The sequence below is a fragment of the Salvelinus alpinus genome, chromosome 5, assembly GCF_045679555.1.
Source record: "Salvelinus alpinus chromosome 5, SLU_Salpinus.1, whole genome shotgun sequence".
NCBI lineage: Eukaryota > Metazoa > Chordata > Actinopteri > Salmoniformes > Salmonidae > Salvelinus > Salvelinus alpinus.
This window is the reverse complement of record NC_092090.1, coordinates 32,815,337-32,832,169: the sequence shown is the minus strand read 5'-3', so window position 1 is coordinate 32,832,169 and position 16,833 is coordinate 32,815,337. Positions and strand designations below refer to the sequence as shown.

General features: G+C 47.3%; 1 protein-coding gene across 7 annotated transcripts in view; it reads left to right on the top strand.

Annotated features, from left to right (window-relative positions):
* Nucleotides 1–16,833, top strand: part of LOC139575936 (protein CBFA2T3-like) — a 66,789-nt gene that overhangs the window by 22,627 nt on the left and 27,329 nt on the right. For 3 of the 7 annotated variants that reach the window (XM_071401418.1, XM_071401414.1, XM_071401416.1), the window contains exons 2-4: nucleotides 9,095–9,246; nucleotides 14,327–14,577; nucleotides 14,802–14,891. In XM_071401418.1, coding sequence (XP_071257519.1) covers nucleotides 9,095–9,246; nucleotides 14,327–14,577; nucleotides 14,802–14,891 — 493 coding nt within the window. Of the gene's footprint in view, nucleotides 1–9,090; nucleotides 9,247–14,326; nucleotides 14,578–14,801; nucleotides 14,892–16,833 lie in introns of all 7 variants that reach the window. The other 4 variants (XM_071401415.1, XM_071401417.1, XM_071401419.1 and 1 more) reach the window with 2 other exon arrangements.

Here is a 16,833-nt window from a genome sequence, read left to right as displayed (position 1 = left end):
CGTCAGACCTAGTCTATTCTTTATGGTGCCTCCACCCACTCCCATGCTAAGGGGGCTATGCAGGCCCAGGGTCTCTGTCAATCCCTGGGTCAGGAGAGGGGCGATGGGATAGGGAGTCTGGAGGGGGGCTAGGGAGAGGGGTGCGGGGGTCCCTGGGTGCGGGGTCCTGGGGCCGAGGCGCAGGGCTCTAATCCCCATGTTTTGATGTGAGGCCTGTGTTTGTGTGGACTACTCAGCGGCCTGATGGGGAGCAGATGTGGGAAGGCAGGCGGGCGGGCACCGAGCCAGAGCAGCTGGGAGAAATTAAAAACAACAGCATTCCTGGAGACTGGGGGAATTACAGAGAAAGGGAGAGAGCGAGAGGGAGAGAGGGAACGCGCTAGAGACAGGGAGAGATTTCGGGGGTATTAGGAGCAAGAGAAGATCTCTGGAGACCATCTCGGAGTCTGTCCGCGTCGAAGGCACAGTCACAGTAGCTCTGTTCTGATGGTCACGGTGAAGGACAGGCCATGTGAATACAGAGACAGACACTACCAGCATCCAACCAGGCTCTTAATGGCCTGTCATTACGTGATGGTTTCTCGTGTGTTTGGTGGTTTTAGTGAAAGCACATGTCCTGAAATCTATAAAGAGACCCAGAAATAGCTCCAGAATGACAAACTGGAGTGTGATCTCGCACTGAATCGTTTTTCATCTTGTTTGCAGCACACTAGGAGAGGACTGAACTGAAACCATTTTTAGAACCCCGAATGCTGACTGACCGTTCCTTCCCTGAAAGCCATTTTTAGGCGTGATTACGTGAAACATACAGCTGTGTACAGGAGAGACTGACAACAGTATAATTATCAGAAGCTTTTGACTGCACACTGTGGGCTGCAGCTAAAGCCAGAGACGGTGCCGGGCTCCCAAATCCTCAGGGAGTCTATGAAGCAGCATTGTATCCTGGGTCAAATCTATTTTCTGTATTGATTACTGTGTAGATCCACTTTGAGTGGGAGATAAAAGGGCTGCGTGGAAGGAAGAAGAGGACGGACCAGAACGTCCTGTACCACTCCCCTGAACAGGATCCACTGTGGTGTTCCGATGCCATGGTTCTTTAATTAGACAGAGGAAAACACCAGCGAAGGCAACGGGACACACGCTGTGGTCAGGTGGACATGCAGGGGGATTGACAGCTCTACCCAGGAAGTCTGTTGAGGTGTGGACCCTCAACTCTGTTTCTCTCTCTTTACTAGTATCTCCATCTCACTCTGTCTTTCCCTCTCTGTTTCTCCCCTGGCGCGAGTCTTCCTGTCCTTCAGCACAATGGGAGCACAGAGGGCCACAGATGGGGGTGGGGGGGGTTCAGACAGAGCAGACTTTCTAATGTATTAAAAGTGAAATCCAGAGTGTGCGTGCGTGTGTGTGTGTATGTGCGTCCTTTAGCTGGTCAGATTAAACAGCTGTGAGTAATCTCACGGTAGTTGCAGACAGGCCAGGAGGGCAGGACTCCTCCCTCTCTCGCCCCAGAAGTCTCGGCCCTCCCAGCCAGGCCGTGGTCACTCCCAGAAGCCTTCGGGAGCCATAGTAGCATTTGCCATGTGGAGGAACTCTCCTTAAGGATTAAATTAAGAACCCTGATCAAGGCATGCTTTCTGTCAAAAGAGGTCCACTGTTTCAATCAAATCACAGACAGCGGGTGAGTCAAGATTGTTCAGTCGTCATGGAAATAGAGTGCGTGTACATTATGGGATTCAAGTGAAATGACCAATCAGTGATCGTCAAGCAGTATAAACCGACAAGCATTTTTTTAAAGGAAAGAAGTGACAAGAACCCAGGCCTCAGACAGTTTTGTGTGCGGTCCTCTTGAGTTGTTTTGTTGTCGTTGAAGTCAGTCAGTAGAGCTACAATAGCTCCTGAACAGGAATACTGTTTGTTGAGTGTGGTGACAGATGGACGAGCGCTGCCTGCCTCCTCCTCTCACTGACAGACAGACAGACAGACAGACAGACAGACAGACAGACAGACAGACAGACAGACAGACAGACAGACAGACAGACAGACAGACAGACAGACAGACGGGAGGGGAGGGCAGCCCAACCCTGCAGCACAGGGCCAGGCAGGGTACCTGTCTACATTTGTCCCTGTCTGGGAGCGGGGACATTGCAGCCCCACAGGCAGAAGCCACCAGCTCAGCAGGGCTCCAACTCTCACACCTTGTTGTGTTTAGGGGACCGGAGCGGTGGCCTGGTGAGCGCCCCTTGTGTTTGCGAGGACCACGGTCACATTGTCAACGGCCATTGGAGCTTCTCGAATCTAGAATAACACTCTTGAAAATCAGAGCCTACATGCGAATATGGAAATAGGCCAGAGAAGAGTTTAAGAGAATGCCAACTGTGGAAGGAATACTGTGGAAGGAATACTGTGGAAGGTTTCCATTCGTAAACCTTTGCTCTGGAACACACAGTGTGCCCTGCATGGTTTTGTCATATCAGCATACTACTAGGGCCAAAAGTAGAGCACTTTGTTTATGCCAAAGAGCCCAAATTAAACACAATATTATGATATATTTATTTATGTCACTCAGAATCATTCACTTAGTTTACATATAGCACATTGGTTAACTACTGTCTTTTGGGATTACATATGCAATGGTTACTGCAAAAATAGTCTTCAAAAAGCAAACAGGAATGACCTAATTAAACTGAATGTCTGTGATTTGGCATTTCAGTTTGAGACCAAAGGTGAATACGAGTGTCTGCTGTGTTGTTTAGTGGCCCAGGGTTTGGTTGCGTCGTTTGTAACACAAGCACTGGTAGAGTTGTGAGTTGTGAGTCTGTGGTGTGAAACATAAAGTTCAGCCAGTCTGGTGGGTGGAGGGAGGGAGGGCCTGTAGCCAGCAGCAGAAGATCTGAGTTTAGTAGTCTGAGAAAGAGGAGCAGTAAGGAGATGTGTCTGTCCGCCCTGGATGTCCGTCCTGGCTGTCCGTTCTGGCTGTCCGTCCTGGCTGTCCGTCCTGGCTGTCCGTTCTGGCTGTCCGTCCTGGCTGTCCGTCCTGGCTGTCCGTCCTGGATGTCCGTCCTGTCTGTCCATCCTGGATGTCCGTCCTGGATGTCCGTCCTGGCTGTCCGTCCTGGATGTCCGTCCTGGCTGTCCGTCCTGGATGTCCGTCCTGGCTGTCCGTCCTGGATGTCCGTCCTGGCTGCGGAGGTGACTTCTCCCTGCCACCCCAGAAACACTTTAACTCTGAGGACCGCGGCACCCTCCTGCATCCCCCCTCCTACCATCCTGCAGCTGCTCTCCCTGGAGGTCAAGACCTAATTATCCTCCTGTTGCTCGTTTGGCAGTGACCCGATGTGTTTGGTTATTTTTGCACTTGATAGTGGCGGGCGACAGCGGCTGCAGCTTAGCGGGTGGGGTGGGTTGGGGTGGGGGTCTGTTCCAAACATGGCCAGGAGTACTAGAGCTACATGCTAGTGGGGTGCCTGTAGGTCTATGAGTCGAGCTGCTCCCTGCGTGGCCGACATGATCCTGCTGTCCGAGTGGAGTTAACAGTGGAGTGACCCCCGAGACAGGTGATAGAGAACGCCTGGCTTAAACCTTCCTCCTCAGAACATGCCTCTGTACTGGTCTAATGCAGATACTGGGTCCAGGGCTTGCAGGGTATATACACGTATATAAGCGCAGTGGGTACACACACACACTCGAATACGTGCACACACACGGTCTCACACACTGTAAAGCTATCTTCTCCGTGGCTGTGAAAGCCATCACACTCGGCAGCTCATGTTTTTGTAGCAGAAGGATCTCATTCAACCCACACCCCTCTGACGGCTGCTGCTTCCCCTGTTACACTCAGTGTTTACCATGGAGCATTTAATACTGAATACTCCGACACTGAGTCAGGGCTGATCACGCTCACTGGATAATGTGTATGCATGACCCCTGCAAAATATATTAGAAAGATTATTACATTTTATCCATATTATTTCAAAGAACAAACATTATTTTGAATGAAAAAGTATGTGATTATGTGTAAACGATGTATTTGAGATTGCAATCAATAGACCCTTTAATACATCAAAAAGATAACTGACATTTACAGTCTTCTCTCTGCAGCTTTGCTTAAGAAACTACAAGAGTTGTTGTGGTCATAGTAGGAGGCAGAAAGAGTGCCAGTGTGAGGACTGGGCAGTGACAAGCCAGTGTGGGGACTGGGCAGTGACAAGCCAGTGTGGGGACTGGGTAGTGACAAGCCAGTGTGGGGACTGGGCAGTGACAAGCCAGTGTGGGGACTGGGCAGTGACAAGCCAGTGTGGGGACTGGGCAGTGACAAGCCAGTGTGAGGACTGGGCAGTGACAAGCCAGTGTGGGGACTGGACAGTGACAAGCCAGTGTGGGGACTGGGCAGTGACAAGCCAGTGTGGGGACTGGACAGTGACAAGCCAGTGTGGAGACTGGGCAGTGGCAAGCCAGTGTGGAGACTGGACAGTGGCAAGCCAGTGTGGAGACTGGACAGTGACAAGCCAGTGTGGGGACTGGGCAGTGACAAGCCAGTGTGGAGACTGGGCAGTGGCAAGCCAGTGTGGAGACTGGACAGTGACAAGCCAGTGTGGAGACTGGGCAGTGACAAGCCAGTGTGGAGACTGGATAGTGACAAGCCAGTGTGGGGACTGGACAGTGACAAGCCAGTGTGGGGACTGGGCAGTGACAAGCCAGTGTGGGGACTGGGCAGTGACAAGCCATTCTGGGGACTGGGCAGTGACAAGCTCGTGTGGGGACTGGGCAGTGACAAGCCAGTGTGGGGACTGGGCAGTGACAAGCCAGTGTGGGGACTGGGCAGTGACAAGCCAGTGTGGGGACTGGGCAGTGACAAGCCAGTGTGGAGACTGGGCAGTGACAAGCTCGTGTGTCCCTGTGTATGTGGGAGGCGGCAGGGCACGGCAGGGGAATAGCAGCCCTTGTCCTATCTCCTGGAAAAGGCGATGCCACCTGACCGCTCCAGGCCGTCCCGTCCCACCTGTCCCCAACCGGAGCAGCCCTACCTTGCCTTGTTTGGTCCCTGCTGGGGGCCTCGTTGCAGCCTCGTAGAAGTGTCTCTGTGATGGACAGCGGCAGATCCAGCTGCACTTGTCACTGACTGTCAAGCGCCTGTCCATATGGAGGACGAGAGGGGACAGGCGGGGAGTGTCAGTGGGACTGGAGCGGAGGGGTGGGGAGGGAGAGTGGCGGGGGGTCCCGTCAGCAGCAGCTGAGTGGACCAGCAGGTGTTACTTTATCCAAGAGCTGTAATATTTTGCGTGTCGTTCCAAGCCCCCATCTCTCTATCTCTGTCTCTCTACTGTAGTACGACATCGTTCACAGAGGCTACGGTCCAAACACTTAAAAGACACACCCTCGTCCACTTACCTTCGCCTTATGCCCTTGGGGGAATCCCCGTCGCCATCTTGGAGGGTGGTCCAAATTATTAGCCAAGCAAGGGAAGTTTGCAACGTAAACCCTCGTTTTCAGTCGGCTTTGTGAGTGTACAAATTATCCGGGGCCTGAAACTCCCCACAATTCAATTTGCAACGGTTGTACATCCGCTAAGAAAAGTCAGTGAAAACTTAAAAACAACATCAACGGAGAAGTCAACATACAAGTGTAAGTAAAAACAAATGCAAATAGGTTAGAAATGTTGCTACTACGTAAAAAGTAAATATGTTTTTGTTTGGGTATCTTTTGGAAATTGTAGAATAATAGATTTTCCTTCTTCAGAAGTTCCAGCTAGGCAGGCTAACGTTAGTTAGATAATTAATTGGCTAGCTATCATACAGTAGGTGTATATTAATAATGATGTATTTAGTATAAGTAGACATGCACTCATAATTGAATGTAGTGCATATAAAGCAGCCACAAGCCACCGGTGGCTGAAAGCACAATCATCGCGGGATGAACGAGTGACAAATTTCTGGCCAAGGGTGGTCCATTTAAAAATCATTCCTTCCTCCCTCGCCCCTTGCCCTGCAAGTGTATACTCGCCAGACGTCATGATACGTCATCAGAAGTGTCCACTAATTTGAGGGCTGAGGAGATAGGATGTGTCTTTTAAGTGTTTGGACCGCAGCCAGAGTCTCTGCAGGAAAAACAAGACCTCACAGCCAGGCCATCAATACATTCTCTCTCATAACAAATCAGTGGGTCATGAGTGGGTGTCAGATAATGGAAGCAACATTGATCAATAAATACAACTCGCTATTAAGAATTTTTTCGGAGAATTAAATTGCTTGTTTGGGTCTGATTTTGATTGTGTGCGTTCTGTACCTGGATGTCTGCGTCTGGGGGCAGATATACTGTTGGTGTCTGATGTGTCTTCTTGTTTCTCTCTCTCTCTCTCTCTCTCTCTCTCTCTCTCTCTCTCTCTCTCTCTCTCTCTCTCTCTCTCTCTCTCTCTCTCTCTCTCTCTCTCTCTCTCTCTCTCTCTCTCTCTCTCTCTCTCTCTCTCTCTCTCTCTCTCTCTCTCTCTCTCTCAATTCAATTCAATTCAATTCAATTCAATTCAAGGGGCTTTATTGGCATGGGAAACATGTGTTAACATTGCCAAAGCAAGTGAGGTAGGTAATATACAAAAGTCAAATAAACAATAAAAATGAACAGTAAACATTACACATACAGAAGTTTCAAAACAATAAAGACATTACAAATGTCATATTATATATATGCAGTGTTGTAACAATGTACAAATGGTTAAAGCACACAAGTTAAAATAAATAAACATAAATATGGGTTGTATTTACAGTGGTGTTTGTTCTTCACTGGTTGCCCTTTTCTTGTGGCAACAGGTCACAAATCTTGCTGCTGTGATGGCACACTGTGGAATTTCACCCAGTAGATATGGGAGTTTATCAAAATTGGATTTGTTTTCGAATTCTTTGTGGATCTGTGTAATCTGAGGGAAATATGTCTCTCTAATATGGTCATACATTGGGCAGGAGGTTAGGAAGTGCAGCTCAGTTTCCACCTCATTTTGTGGGCAGTGTGCACATAGCCTGTCTTCTCTTGAGAGCCATGTCTGCCTACGGCGGCCTTTCTCAATAGCAAGGCTATGCTCACTGAGTCTGTACATAGTCAAAGCTTTCCTTAAGTTTGGGTCAGTCACAGTGGTCAGGTATTCTGCCACTGTGTACTCTCTGTTTAGGGCCAAATAGCATTCTAGTTTGCTCTGTTTTTTTGTTAATTCTTTCCAATGTGTCAAGTAATTATCTTTTTGTTTTCTCATGATTTGGTTGGGTCTAATTGTGCTGTTGTCCTGGGGCTCTGTGGGGTGTGTTTGTGTTTGTGAACAGAGCCCTAGGACCAGCTTGCTTAGGGGACTCTTCTCCAGGTTCATCTCTCTGTAGGTGATGGCTTTGTTATGGAAGGTTTGGGAATCGCTTCCTTTTAGGTGGTTGTAGAATTTAACGGCTCTTTTCTGGATTTTGATAATTAGTGGGTATCGGCCTAATTCTGCTCTGCATGCATTATTTGGTGTTCTACGTTGTACACGGAGGATATTTTTGCAGAATTCTGCATGCAGAGTCTCAATTTGGTGTTTGTCCCATTTTGTGAAATCTTGGTTGGTGAGCGGACCCCAGACCTCACAACCATAAAGGGCAATGGGCTCTATGACTGATTCAAGTATTTTTAGCCAGATCCTAATTGGTATGTTGAAATTTATGTTCCTTTTGATGGCATAGAAGGCCCTTCTTGCCTTGTCTCTCAGATCGTTCACAGCTTTGTGGAAGTTACCTGTGGTGCTGATGTTTAGGCCGAGGTATGTATAGTTTTTTGTGTGCTCTAGGGCAACGGTGTCTAGATGGAATTTGTGGTCCTGGTGACTGGACCTTTTTTGGAACACCATTATTTTGGTCTTACTGAGATTTACTGTCAGGGACCAGGTCTGACAGAATCTGTGCAGAAGATCTAGGTGCTGCTGTAGGCCCTCCTTGGTTGGTGACAGAAGCACCAGATCATCAGCAAACAGTAGACATTTGACTTCGGATTCTAGTAGGGTGAGACCGGGTGCTGCAGACTGTTCTAGTGCCCGCGCCAATTCGTTGATATATATGTTGAAGAGGGTGGGGCTTAAGCTGCATCCCTGTCTCACCCCACGACCCTGTGTGAAGAAATGTGTGTGTTTTTTGCCAATTTTAACCGCACACTTGTTGTTTGTGTACATGGATTTTATAATGTCGTATGTTTTACCCCCAACACCACTTTCCATCAATTTGTATAGCAGACCCTCATGCCAAATTGAGTCGAAGGCTTTTTTGAAATCAACAAAGCATGAGAAGACTTTGCCTTTGTTTTTGTTTGTTTGGTTGTCAATTAGGGTGTGTAGGGTGAATACATGGTCTGTTGTACGGTAATTTGGTAAAAAGCCAATTTGACATTTGCTCAGTACATTGTTTTCATTGAGGAAATGTACAAGTCTGCTGTTAATGATAATGCAGAGTATTTTCCCAAGGTTACTGTTGACGCATATTCCACGGTAGTTATTGGGGTCAAATTTGTCTCCACTTTTGTGGATTGGGGTGATCAGTCCTTGGTTCCAAATATTGGGGAAGATGCCAGAGCTAAGGACGATGTTAAAGAGTTTTAGTATAGCCAATTGGAATTTGTTGTCTGTATATTTGATCATTTCATTAAGGATACCATCAACACCACAGGCCTTTTTGGGTTTGAGGGTTTTTATTTTGTCCTGTAACTCATTCAAGGTAATTGGAGAATCCAATGGGTTCTGGTAGTCTTTAATAGTTGATTCTAGGATTTGTATTTGATCATGTATATGTTTTTGTTCTTTATTCTTTGTTATAGAGCCAAAAAGATTGGAGAAGTGGTTTACCCATACATCTCCATTTTGGATAGATAATTCTTCGTGTTGTTGTTTGTTTAGTGTTTTCCAATTTTCCCAGAATTGGTTAGAGTCTATGGAGTCTTCAATTACATTGAGCTGATTTCTGACGTGCTCTCTCTCTCTCTCTCTCTCTCTCTCTCTCTCTCTCTCTCTCTCTCTCTCTCTCTCTCTCTCTCTCTCTCTCTCTCTCTCTCTCTCTCTCTCTCTCTCTCTCTCTCTCTCTCTCTCTCCTGCAGGTAGCACAGAACAGAAGGTTGGAACGATGCCCGATTCACCTGCTGATGTCAAAACCCAGCCCAGGTTGACTCCGCCCACAATGCCACCTCCACCCCCGGCCGTCAGCCAGGCACCCAATCGCAACGCTTCATTCACACCCACCACCAGTAGGTCAAGTAAGGCATTTTTTTTATTCATTATTTCTCTGTTTGCACTTTGCACCCAAATAGACACTCTAAAATATGTATGCATGCATATATGTATGCATCAATTTCAAAAATACTTCTGTCATATTTTACCTAGCATAAACTACTATTCTGTATTGCTACCCTGTCTGTGTTTTCCCTTGAATGCCTGAATCCTCTTTCTAACTTTATAAAGAACCTTGTAAATTCCCTGAGGTGGTACTATGTATCTATCTTGAAGGTGTTTTGTGCAGCATCGGGCCGGGCAGGATGTGAACAGAATAGTGAGCTGGTAGGAGTGCTGCATCAGCTCTTCTCTGTCATTGGCACGGCTCTACCTCTGCGTCTGTTAGGCTGTTAGGCTGTTAGGAAGGGAACCTGCCTGGGCTGCAGGAGAAACAGGCTGCTACAGGCAGCTGCTGGGCTCCATAGGCCTGGCTGTGGGTTTCTGATGATAGCTTCAAAATGACCAAGACTTCAGTCACTTGTGTGTACAGGTAGAATTCCCGTTTGGAACAAGTGTCTTGGAGTATGTGTGAGAATGGCTGTGGCATTGTCTCAGTGTTTGTGTGTCTGTGTGTGTGGGGGGGGCTTGTTTACCGGCTGTAGTGATACAGGGGGCATTGCTGGGCTCACTGGGCTACAGCCCACTTTCTTCCCTATATAACAATGACAGGCCGTGTTGTTTCACCTGTTGTGAAACAGTGTAGCTCGCTCTCCCCTCTAAAACCAGAACACAAGTGGCAGGTCACATGGTTAGCCCACATGTGTGCCGACCGACCAGGCTCCAATGGACAGATTAGATTCGAGGGTAGAAATGAGAGGAACTGTGTACTGGAACATATATTCAAACACCATCTAACACACACTGTTGGCGTACTGCCATATGCACTCCAACAAACTGGGGCAGAAGTGAAACGCCCTTCAGATTGAAATGTTTTCAAACATATTAGGGATGGGTGGTACTCAGATCGTCATAGCATCCTTCTCTCATATCCGCCCTTCTCTCATACCGGGATATACGTTCATACCGTCCTTCGCTCATACCGGGATACAGTAATCCCTCGTTTATCGCGGGGGTTACGTTCCGAAAATGACCCGCGATAAGTGAAATCCGCGAAATAGAAAACTTTTTTTTTTTTTACAATTAGCAACTATTACATGTATACAAATACAGTGACTCACGTGTAGGCCGTTTCACTGCTCTTCAGACTGGGCCGCTGCATCCTGACTGCGCTCTGCAGTGTTCTCTTCTTCTGAAGCCCGCGGTGCAGGTGTGTTTGTTCGGGAGAAGAACATAGTGATAGGCAGCTGTTGTCGCTCTTTTTTCTTCTTTGCAAAAAGATCCTTGTACACCGACATGCCACCATCGATTACGTTGGAGAACTGTAATGAACGGCTCATCAAAGGGTCCCATTCCTCAGCTACTCGCTTAAGTTCAGTGGCCATTCGCACCATGGTTGCTAAGCGACCAAGCGTTAGTCCTTCCTTCCTTCCTGGCCAACTTAATGTAAATTTGCCAAGCTGTTTTATGTACGTACACATAACTGCACGAGACGACAAAATGATAGCACAATTCGTAGCATGTTTTGATACAAGAAGCGGGAGTGAGTTTTTAGCGAATCAGAATGCAGAGCACAATGCACCAAAAAAAAAAAAAAAATGCATTATGAAAATCCGCGAAATAGCGAATCCGCGATAAGTGAACCGCGAAGTGGCGAGGGATCACTGTATACGGTCATACCGTCCTTCGCTCATACCGGGATATACGGTCATACCGTCCTTCTCTCATATCCGCTCTTCTCTCATACCAGGATATACGGTCATACCGTCCTTCTCTCATATCTGCCCTTCTCTCATACCGGGATATACGGTCATACCGTCCTTCGCTCATACCGGGATATACGGTCATACCGTCCTTCGCTCATACCGGGATATACGGTCATACCGTCCTTCTCTCATATCTGCCCTTCTCTCATACCGGGATATACGGTCATACCGTCCTTCGCTCATACCGGGATATACGGTCATACCGTCCTTCTCTCATATCTGCCCTTCTCTCATACCAGGATATACGGTCATACCGTCCTTCGCTCATACTGGGATATACAGTCATACCGTCCTTCTCTCATACCGGGATATACGGTATTCCTGGCTTAGTACACAAGGTGGCGCCAAAAAAATGCCCCAAAAATCCATTGGGCATCTATTACCAGAATGCAAAAAAAAATTGCACAAGTATTATTGAATTTCGATTGAGGCTGCTAGCTAAATATGCTAATGAGCGCAAAATGATAATAAACTAATTGCAGAGACAGGCAATCCTGCTAAGAAATGTATACATATATAGGTAGGCACTACCAAATGTCATTTTTGGTGAGTTTGGACATTTACAAGCGAATGTGGACGAGAGACATTGTCCAAATGAACAAAGTTCCGACGCATGCTTGTCTTAAGGAAGAACAGTACTGGAAATCAAGATCGTGGAAGCTGTACAGATAACTCATCCAAAGAGTTTTGACTTCTCAAACATGGCAGAAAGCTAACACAGTATGATTCCCCGTCACCTTATTAGTTTAGCCACTTACTTACATTAACTCACAAGTTAAACTTAAGGGGTCGTGTAAATGCAGAATTCTGCGTTTTTCACGCAGGAAAGAAAGATAAAACGCTAAAGAAATATCTTGCTGCATTTTTTTAAACACAGACTAATTTCGTGCTTCAGTTGTATTTCTCCACTCAGATGAGAATTCACCATGGGCATTCAGCACTCTGACTGATTTCTAGCTACTTTTCTCCGGTGCTTTTCACGGTGTAGGCAGCTTACTTTTCTCTGGTAAAATGCCAGATTAACTTTCAACAAAACATTAGGAAATGTAGCTGGCTACATTCTTTCTATGATAAACATTAGAAATATGATGGCCAAGTACAGTTTTTGCAAAAAATTACGTATTTTTACATTGGAAGCTCATTTACTTGCGTAGCTAGCTGCCAGCCAAATAGCATTGCACTTCTGTTGTCATCTGATGAAAATAAAGCTATTTTCTCCAAAAATGTGTTATACTTAAGTATTTTCTGTGAAGGACCACTATAGTTGCACATCCCTGATTACTCTATTGAAGCAAAATAACACTGTTGGCTTTCAATATAAAACCCGACCACTGGACTCACCTGCTCCGCTTTCTCCCGTTGTGCTATTTCAAACAAACATGTGACTGGCTCCACTGTTCTGGGGAACTACGGTTAGCCTTATAATGTAAAATAATGTGACAGGTGAAATGAAGAATGCGATCTGCTTTATCGCTTAACGTATTGCACAAGTTAACTAAAGGTATTTACTTAAAAAGTAGCTACAAATATTCAAATGTATTGAAAAGCCTCAAATAAATAGTTTCAACATTTCAAAATACCCTGGTATACGGTATATATGGTATACCGCCCAACAAGCTTAAATCATATCATATTAAACTCACTCACACATGCATACATCCTTTAATATCTCAATAATTCAGCCACATACACCCAAGACCAAGAATAAACTAAACATAAAAACATCAGAATTATATGCAGTATACACCGTGTATAAACACTCCAAAACAACCCATATCAGAAATATCAGAGGAAACAGAATAGTATACTATATGATGAGATCCAAATGAGTGAATTGAATATTATTTCATTCTGATTGAGACATACTTCTTGTTGTGACAGTCACTGAAGACAAGGGATAGAGTGTAAGAATATCCCACCAATATTGGGTAATGTACCATTCAGTAGATGAAGCAGGGGAAAGGTGGAGCGTGGAACCGAGGGAGTAGTGGAGGGGTGTGGAGCAGGAGTGTGACAGCCAGGCAGGGTGGGGAGGCGGGGTGGGGGTGCACTGAACCTGAAAGCTGCAAATCTACTTTCAGCTGGTGGACATGTGCAAGGACTGATTTAGCAACACACCTGCTATTGGAATAAACTAACACAGGCCACAGGCCTATTTTTGGCACCTCTTTAACACGTTCCTCTTATAGTTGTGTCCTACTGAGTGAGTGGGTGAGTGAAAGTTAGAAACAGACTGGCGAAGGGGAGGAGGGGCACTGGGAGAGAGGGGGGAGGGTCAAACGGTCCCACTTGTGAGAGGCAGCTGAAGTTACTGCACACAGAGCCTTCACTCAAACTGGTATGAGCCGTGGCGAAGCAGGAGCAGCAGAGTACATGTTAGCACCCAAGTGTCTTTACCCAGCCTTAGTGTGTGCCCTGGCCCCAGCCTTAGTATGTGCCCTGGCCCCAGCCTTAGTATGTGCCCTGGCCCCAGCCTTAGTATGTGCCCTGGCCCCAGCCTTAGTATGTGCCCTGGCCCCAGCCTTAGTATGTGCCCTGGCCCCAGCCTTAGTATGTGCCCTGGCCCCAGCCTTAGTATGTGCCCTGGCCCCAGCCTTAGTATGTGCCCTGGCCCCAGCCTTAGTATGTGCCCTGGCCCCAGCCTTAGTATGTGCCCTGTCCCCAGCCTTAGTATGTGCCCTGGCCCCAGCCTTAGTATGTGCCCTGGCCCCAGCCTTAGTATGTGCCCTGGCCCCAGCCTTAGTATGTGCCCTGTCCCCAGCCTTAGTATGTGCCCTGGCCCCAGCCTTAGTATGTGCCCTGTCCCCAGCCTTAGTGTGTTCCCTGGCCCCAGCCTTAGTGTGTTCCCTGGCCCCAGCCTTAGTATGTGCCCTGGCCCCAGCATTAGTGTGTGCCCTGGCCTCAGCCTTAGTGTGTTCCCTGGCCCCAGCCTTAGTGTGTGCCCTGGCCCCAGCCTTAGTGTGTGCCCTGGCCCCAGCCTTAGTATGTGCCCTGTCCCCAGCCTTAGTGTGTTCCCTGGCCACAGCCTTAGTGTGTGCCCTGGCCCCAGCCTTAGTATGTTCCCTGGAGCGCTCCCCCTCAACCTTAAGGATGCATGTGCCTTCACCACCCTCCTCGACCCTGTCCTCCAGCGCCCTCACACCGCATGGCGCCCGGGGGGAGGAGGTAGAGGGACAGGAGGATGGAGGAGGACAACAGACTGGTACTGACGGAGGGCCTCTCTCCCTCTCTCTCCCTGCAGTGCTGAACGGGAGCAGTCACTCAAGTCACTCGCCCACGTCGCTCAACGGGGCGCCCTCTACACCCAACGGCTTCAGCAACGGCCCCGCCATGTCGTCCACCGCCTCCCTGTCCAATCAGCAGCTGCCGCCGGCCTGCGGCGCCCGCCAGCTCTGCAAGCTCAAGCGTTTCCTCACCACGCTGCAGCAGTTCGGCAACGACATCTCGCCCGAGATCGGAGAGCGGGTCCGCAGTCTGGTGCTGGGTCTGGTGGTAAGTCCTGCTCGCCTCTTCGCCTATTCTCTGTCCCTCTCCCCTTGTCTGTCTATCTCTCCCACTCATTCTCCTACTTCTCCTACTTTTCTTCACAGTACTTACTTAGTTGTGTCCAATATCTCTTTCTGTCTCTCCATGTCCAGCTTTGTCTGTCTCCTAGTTATACTGTGAAGCTTCTTCTCCAAGTGTTCCAATCTCTCCCTTCTTCTGGTTTTTGACAGAATTCCACCCTGACCATAGAAGAGTTCCACTCCAAACTCCAGGAGGCTACCAACTTCCCGCTGCGTCCCTTTGTCATTCCGTTCCTCAAGGTAAGCACATCAAAACACAACGTAGACACTCCCTCCCTGTTCCCAGAAGGCTGCCTAGGAATCCCCAGGTTATTTTCCAGTATATCCCTGTGAGCAGCTTTCACTTCTGATATTAGCTTGCATATGGCGATGAAAGTAAGGGCTTTCGAGAACAAAACCCACCCAAACAAACAAAGAATATTCTCCGGATGGCTGGCCAGTGTAGAAAGCGACCTGGTGTCTGTGCCTGAGCCGTGTGTGATTCCTCCATTACTGTGTGAGTGTAGAGCTGATTGAAGCTCGGTAGATAAAGAGAGTAGGACCCTGCCGATTTCCAACCCAGTCTCCTGCAGCCTGCCTGGCGCTGGGCTGATCTGCTGGTCCATATGGCCATCGTTTGCGATTCATTAAAACTGGCACACGAGTGTTTACCCTGAGTGGCGCGGCGTGGAGCAGAGGGAGGGAGGGAGGGAGGGAAGGAAGGAAGGAAGGAGGGGGGGTAAATAAGACTCCCTGACAGATGTTGCCGGCCCGGGGCGGCTAACACGCAGAGCTTTTCACTCTGGCTGATGTCTTTGGCCTGATCCTGTTACCTGCATTGTCAAACCCACAGTCACAGAGACGAGAGCAGAGAAAGACAGAGACAAAGTCCATCCTTCCGAACAACTGTCATTATTCATAACACATTACTCTGCTGGGGTCCAGAAGTCAGAATGCCAGCTGTTCAATATATAACACATGTAACAAATGTGACAGTAGGGTATAGGGAACGTTTGGCACTGAGGCCTTAAGGGACAGTGCTGACGGTTCTGATGGAGGGGGGGGCAGTCCTGCTGACACTGCGTGTGCGTGTCTGTGTGTGCGCGTGCCTGTGTCTGTCTGTGTCAGTGCTGAGTTCTGACCATGCTGCTTGGTGGTGACTAGGGCCCACATTCCTGTCTGTCCCACACACTCTGTCTCTGTCCCTCCTGTTTATTCCCAGAGCAGAGGGACATATGGGGGACAACAAGGGGGCGGGCCAAGCTGGAGTCATGCCTGGTTATTAACTATAATTGCAGACATGGTGGTGGCTTGTACGGTTGTGGATGGAATGTATTCCACACACCACATACCAACACAAATGCATTCACATACATACAATACATTCACTACGGATATCTTGGTTAGCTCAGTGAGGGAAAGAGTGTTGTGTAGATTAACAAGCAAACAGTATCTGCTTTATAGAAAGGTGTTAACTAGCAACCAGGCAGCATGTCCACAGTGTGCTAGATAGATAGATAGATAGATAGATAGATAGATAGATAGATAGATAGATAGATAGATAGATAGATAGATAGATAGATAGATAGATAGATAGATAGATAGATAGATAGATACTATAGATAGGTACTATAGATAGATACTATAGATAGGTACTATAGATACTATAGATAGATACAATAGATAGATACTATAGATAGATACTATAGATAGATAGATACTATAGATACTATAGCTAGATAGATACTATAGATAGATAGATACTATAGATAGATACTATAGATAGATAGATAGATAGATAGATAGATAGATAGATAGATAGATAGATAGATAGATACTATAGATAGATAGATAGATAGATAGATAGATAGATAGATAGATAGATAGATAGATAGATAGATAGATAGATACTATAGATAGGTACTATAGATAGGTACTATAGATACTATAGATAGATACAATAGATAGATACTATAGATAGATACTATAGATAGATAGATAGATAGATAGATAGATAGATAGATAGATAGATAGATAGATAGATAGATAGATAGATAGATAGATACCTTCCATAACAAAGCCATCACCTACAGAGAGATGAACCTGGAGAAGAGTCCCCTAAGCAAGCTGGTCCTAGGGCTCTGTTCACAAACACAAACACACCCCACAGAGCCCCAGGACAACAGCACAATTAGACCCAACC